Below are 6,000 nucleotides of genomic sequence, written 5' to 3'. Positions count from 1 at the left end.
TACCTCCATTTTTTTTTTGTTTAGGAAAGGCATCAACATGCCCTGGGAAGATCATGCGTTTAAAATTGAACCAGTGGTCACCATTGGGCAGCGCTTTTGTGAAGTAAATTTGCATGTGATCAGGGCACAATTGCGCACATCTTTTACATACCTGTGCTGGGCACCACCTGTCGCTCGCGCCACTGACGCAGCTGGTCATATTTGCCATTCCATAGATTTGTTTTAGGTCAACGGCATAGTTAGAAGATATGGGGGTGGAAGCACAGAGTGTCATAAATGGACAAAGCAGAGCAGAAAGCCTTTCGTTTGACTTTACGTCTTGGTGGCGCCACGACATATCGACCTGTTTTTCAAACAGACAGAACGTTTGCATCTCGACCGGACTCGTCTGTTTGTCGGTGCTTCTTTTGTTAATATCATGTTTTATGTGAGTATGTGGGTAATTACGCATTTAAACCTGGAGTAAAGGCTACTTATTATAGTTGTTTTACTTAACTTTTGTCCGAAATGCTTGTTCAAGGGTGGTATGTCAGAGATGCAGAGGCCGGGACAGGAATTCCGGCAAGGAGGCAGCCTGTGTCCTCTACTGTTTCTTTGGAAATGTGTGCAGCACCGTCGGGGCATTTCTCTCTAATCAGCTGGCTCTTCAGGTGACAAAACGACATTCTATTTCCAGACGCTGTATGGGCCTATACTGTATAAGATCATGATTACCTACTACGTCCATCACTATATTCCATGTTTCTTCCATTGTGATTGTTTTAGGTCATAATGGGTGGTTTTATGGCAGCTGTAGAAGTTATTCATTTCATCTCCATCTTCCCGATATTTTTGTGTTGGAACACCAGAGCAGGTAAGCAAGAGGGTGGGTCCCTTTTACACATGTATCACTTTTGCCTTTTTTTCCAGAGTTGCTTGCAATATGCCTTTTGGTACAGCTTGTGCTTTGTATCCTGTCCTACAAGCCCTTATCGACACACGTGCACAATATGCATAGGCAAAACAGTAAAGAAATGTTTTATCTATAAAGCCGAGAGATACCAAACAAATGAGGCTGAAGAGAGGGCCTTGTGAAATATTTTTTTAATATTTCAATGGGCAACGTTCAGTCAGCAGAACTGCAATCCTTAACCTTCGCCCCCTTTTTCCCCTCAGAGAAGAGGCTGAGGATGATGAAGAGGAGGAGGAGGCAGAACTTCATGGCCGTGTCTCTGCTGTTGGTGGTGGGTGGAGGGAGCTACCTAACCTTCAGGACCAGCCATGGGCTTGTAGACAGACCTCTCACTGGGAGAAGACTTCTTCTCACTGACCTCCTGCATGTAAATGTGTAAATTCTCCTATGAAATCACTCTTCTATTACCTCCCATAAATTCCAGAGTGACCTTTTCAATGGCTCACTGACTATTACGCTGTCTTCTTGGGCAGGACCGTATGGAGGTCCTGGGATACATTCTTGGTCTGCTCTCTTTTGTGATTGCCTGGACCTCCAAGTTCCCTGACCTCTCCAGAGCAGTAAGTGACACCCCATCATAGTTCACGTCCATTCATGTCTGAGTTGCCCATACTTTGCTGTATTGTCACAACAGTCCCTCAAAGCCAACTGTTATGTAGTAAAAAAAAAACAGCGTTATACATAACATAATGCTCACTGCAATACTGCATAATGCCCATAGCACTTCAACCTCTACGTTGATCTTTTAGCACAGAGGGGAGAGTTCAAGGGCACACGTGTCCTCAGGGTTGCTGTGCTCTTTGGCCGGTGCCCTCTACACCTCGGCCATATTACTTTACGACACCCAGTATGAGTTTGTACTGAGAGCCATGCCGTGGCTCCTGGCGTCAACGTGCGGTGCAGCCCTGGATCTTGCTGTATCCTTCTCAAGCTTGTGAATATTAGTTCTACATTATGTGAATAGAATATCGGGTCATCTCCGTGAATGGACCGAGTTCTAATTGAATTGAACCGCAACCCCCCCTTCAGTTTTGTCTTAACTTTGTGGTCAGATCGTGGTCCTGTCCTGGTGTAGGAAGGGTACCCCTGAGCAGCAGCCTGGAGGGGGTTCTCCAGATACAGAGAGTCTCCTGGGTGGCTCCTCTCCCCCCACTCAGCACAACCCCAGTGGGAAGACAAAACAAAAACACCCAGTAAGTCTACAGTCCTGTCTTCATATTCCCGAGTTGAGGAGATGGACTCTGAATGTCTGATTAAATACTTACTTGTATAGAAAGTATTGGAATGAAAGACCAACTAAAGATCTTTAAGCTACAGAATGAAAGTCAAAATGGCAGTTTGAGAACTCTTTCATTCATATCCAGGCATTGCTTCACACAGTATTTGATAATCTTCTTTTTAAATAAACACCACTCTTATTTCCTCATGTGAGTTGGACTTGGATGGAGCTCCTCTCCAGGTTCTCTCCAGTAAAAATAATCTAAAGTTCGCTGATATGGGGCATTACATGGATGTCAACATTCAACCCGTGCGAAAGGTGAGGGTCAAAACTTCTTCAGAACGTCTGCCACGGGCAAATGTTTTTATTTTTTTTTTTAAACTTGACATACAACTCAGATTTGTACCTCCTTTACTTACATCAATGTATGATTTCAGGTGTGTCTGAAGGAGGTGACTCTCTCTAGGGAAGAGGGGGTTTCAGAGAGCCATCCCCTCAGGAGGACAGTAAGGGTAGTGCGAGTGGACGAACCCTGCACCTCCGAAACGTTCTCAGACTCCTCATCCCTCAACTCGGATCTGGAGGTCAGATGGAGACAAAAACTTTACTATTGTGTAAAATCATCTTCTACAGTGAGATATGGTCTAGGTCTTCTGAGTTCGTGAAGTGTAGTATGTGGTAGTCAAGAGATGTGAACTGTAAAACCACTTTCTGCCAAAAGGTGGTGATGGTGTTCAACCATCCTTCACACACTAGTTGCTTGGGATTTATCTACACGTCAAGGAAGCCAATCATTTTCTGTCAGAACACATTGCAGGCCTATTACCAAGTAATGAAGGTAAAATCAAGACCTTTACCTGCAAGCTCTTCTGAAGTGCTTTGCTTGCCAACTTAATATTTAACTTCATTATGCTCAGGTCTTCGCATGTGAACTTGCTATTCTGGTGCAGTGACAGTCCACTCATAACCAACCTGTCATCCTCATAATAAGGAAAAGTTTAGAATGATTAGGGTTAGCGTGCGATGTCTTTAATGCCTTATGGGAAATTAATTTTCTATTGGCACCCTATTTGGCCCTCACATCGTTCGAATAATGGTGCTCTCTGTGGTTTCGCAGAAAGCCAAGTCACAAAGGATGTCATTTAATCTGAAACAATTGCAAGTGGTGTGAGGGAAAACAATTGGAACTTTATACTATTCACCAAACAGGAAAAAGCAAATTATGTGAACCTCCCCTGGCTAAGTGCATTAAAGAGCAGTAGGGCCCAAACAAGGGTTCAGAACATTCTGTAGTTAACATGGCTGAATTGAGTCATTGTCATTTTGTCAGCAGTGGCATTCTATAGCTATGGGCTGTAGTTTGTACAGTATGAGGTTTTTCATCCGTTTACTTAACATCTCAAATGTTATTTGCCTTTGGTTAGCATTAACTATGGTCTGATAAAGGTCAGACATCCAGTTACTTAGTAATATATGATGGGGGGTTCAGTTCGTCCGTTTAGTTCCGTCGACACGTATTGCATAATCTTTGATCACTAACACTCAGACAAATCATCCATAAGTGGGGATGGGCTGGTAGCCTGGCACCTGGTACATGTGTTCCTTTAGGTCTGAAGGGCTGTTCTGGATTCTTTGAATGTAATGCCCCTCTACCTTCATTTCTATTATATAATACTAGACTGTCTAGGGCCATACAGCTGTAAAGTTGTTTGGTCTTATTTGGAGAACAAACGGGCTAAGTATTTAAAGCACTTAATTTACTACTGAATGATATTAAAATAATTAGCATAAACCATGATGTTGACAAACGCTTTAGGTCATTTTTGCATATCACTATTTGCTTTTATATTGAATTCTTATGAGGAAATAATAAAGGCATTTTGCAGTTTTCCGGCTGCATAAACTCACCACAGGGCTCTGTGTAAATGGTCTGTTTTTCTTGTTACTCTGAAAACAACCCCAGCCACAAGAAAGCTGATTGGAATTCCCATTAGTATTGTTTTTCTTGCTCATTTCTGCTGAGTGCTTGTTCGAGTTGGGTTGAGGTGAGGCGGAGGGTTTGAATTGTTCAAGATTTGCATTGTGGCCCCACTATTCTGCTTTAAAAAATCAAGGGTTGAATAGCAGGGCCATTCTGCCTCGGAAGCAGGCACAAAATGGTTGCCTAGTCTATAGGGGATTCGTCACTCAGCTCTGCTATTTTGGGAGCTGTTTACGGTCTCCTGTGTGTTGCCTGCTGGTCAGGGCTTGGCTCAACATTTTGTATGCTGCTCTCCAAGGACTGATTTATTTATTTTTAATTATTTTTTTTGGTTGAACGTGAACAAATTAACATTTTGTGTTTTTATTGCAGTGTAGAATATTTCCTTAGAGACCAAGAACACAATGTAATTAAGCGATAGACAATGTGTCAACCATAATGAATATGCATAATGGGTAAACGGTATCTCTGCCCAGTAACAACACAACTGTCTTCTCTCCAGTGGGATTTTGAAGACGCAAATGCACAGTGGAACAAACTGCCAAAAGAGCAAGAGAAAGTGGATGGGTTTCCCCTGCAAGAATGGCCAAAGAACCTGAGCCCAAAACCCATCTGCAGCTGTGGTGGCATCATTTGACAGGCTGGGAAGAGCGTATAAAGCAGAGTGGGTGAAGTGGTGTGATAATTTCAAACACTGGTGAATGACCTGGTAACACTTCCTCATTACATTACATTGTCAGATCTGTGTTTGGATTGTGAATATGAAAGATAATAAAAGTGCAAAAATGTATCTGCCATCAAACTTTGTTTTTGTCATGTCTTATACTCTCATTGGGTGTAATAAGTTATTGGTTTGTCTTCATAAGTGACCTGTGGAGTTGACATAACAATGTGGACATTGAGCCAGCTGGTTTTAGTTTCATGAAAGATTTAATTAATGGGTTCAATTACTAATGGATGCACTGTATGGCAGTGCATCTGACTCTCTTTGTAAGTTTGTCAACTACAGATGCTGTCATCGCTCCTCAGATGCTCAGCTAGCCTCAGACAGCTTTCCTGTAATGGGTTTGCACCACTCATTAAACGGATGACACCCAGACTCCTCATCAGCTTGGCTTTTGCATGGACTGCACTAAATAACGAGACCCATTCGGAATGGGTCACCGTAGACCACTCTTAATAAAACAATATCGCTCCATGTCCGCCTCGCAAGGTCAAGGGTTCACTTCCTAGATTTTCCTTGTCAGGCCAGGTTATCCGGGCTAAACTGGAAAAGGCCCAGCAGACCTGATTGGGGCCAGATTAGAGGACAAGGGGTCCTCCGTCCTTCCCAGTCGCTCCCAATACTCTGCCTGTCTGGCCCGTTTTTCTAACTAGCGGATAGTATGGTGCCAGAGTTCTTTTGACTGATGGGCATTCAAGTGACTTCCCTGGGTTCTGATAAAAGGACAATATACATGTTAGAGCCAAACGGTGAAGCACATTCTTCACATTACATATCCTTTGACATGCTGCTGAAGACATTGGTCTGTGACAAGAATGACAGGTAGCCAAGAAATGGATAATGTATAAACAAAAATATAAATGCAACAATTTCAATAATTTTAATGAGTTACAGTTCATAAGGAAATCAGGCAATTGAAATAAATTCATTAGGCCCTACGGATTTCACATGACTGGGCAGGGGTGCAGCCATTGGTGGGCCTGGAAGGGCATAGACCCAGACACTGGGGAACCAGGCCCAGCCAATCAGAATTAGTTTTACCCTACAAAGGGCTTTTACAGACAGGAATACTCCTCCAGTTTCATCAGCTGTCTGGGTGGCTGGTCTCAGATAATCCCGCAGGT

The 6,000-nt window shown here is 43.1% G+C and overlaps 1 protein-coding gene across 2 annotated transcripts; it reads left to right on the top strand.

The window, feature by feature from the left end:
* Nucleotides 1-221: 221 nt before the first annotated feature.
* On the top strand, nucleotides 222-4,954 carry tmem44 (transmembrane protein 44). 2 transcript variants are annotated; one of them, XM_029706702.1, is made up of 10 exons: nucleotides 222-427; nucleotides 521-650; nucleotides 766-853; nucleotides 1,156-1,319; nucleotides 1,426-1,512; nucleotides 1,702-1,869; nucleotides 2,005-2,145; nucleotides 2,388-2,489; nucleotides 2,609-2,755; nucleotides 4,655-4,954. In XM_029706702.1, exons 1-10 carry the CDS (start codon nucleotides 249-251, stop codon nucleotides 4,787-4,789), a joined length of 1,341 nt encoding a protein of 446 aa, XP_029562562.1. In that variant the 5' UTR covers nucleotides 222-248; the 3' UTR covers nucleotides 4,790-4,954. The 2 variants fall into 2 exon arrangements, with proteins under 2 accessions (XP_029562562.1, XP_029562561.1); XM_029706701.1 differs by having other exon boundaries at nucleotides 2,385-2,489.
* Nucleotides 4,955-6,000: the final 1,046 nt, after the last annotated feature.

This window comes from Salmo trutta, chromosome 22 (genome assembly GCF_901001165.1).
Source record: "Salmo trutta chromosome 22, fSalTru1.1, whole genome shotgun sequence".
Lineage (NCBI taxonomy): Eukaryota > Metazoa > Chordata > Actinopteri > Salmoniformes > Salmonidae > Salmo > Salmo trutta.
The sequence above is the reverse complement of the archived record's forward strand: the minus strand, read 5'-3'. Positions and strand labels throughout refer to the sequence as shown.

What these genes read in the sequence shown, in the direction of transcription:
- tmem44 (XM_029706701.1), top strand. Translation starts at nt 249, where the DNA reads ATGGGGGTGGAAGCACAGAGTGTCATAAATGGACAAAGCAGAGCAGAA. An exon ending in GTGTTGGAACACCAGAGCAG is followed by an intron (nt 854 to 1,155) that starts GTAAGCAAGAGG and finishes TTTTCCCCTCAG; the next exon opens with AGAAGAGGCTGAGGATGATG. An exon ending in ACATTCAACCCGTGCGAAAG is followed by an intron (nt 2,490 to 2,608) that starts GTGAGGGTCAAA and finishes GTATGATTTCAG; the next exon opens with GTGTGTCTGAAGGAGGTGAC.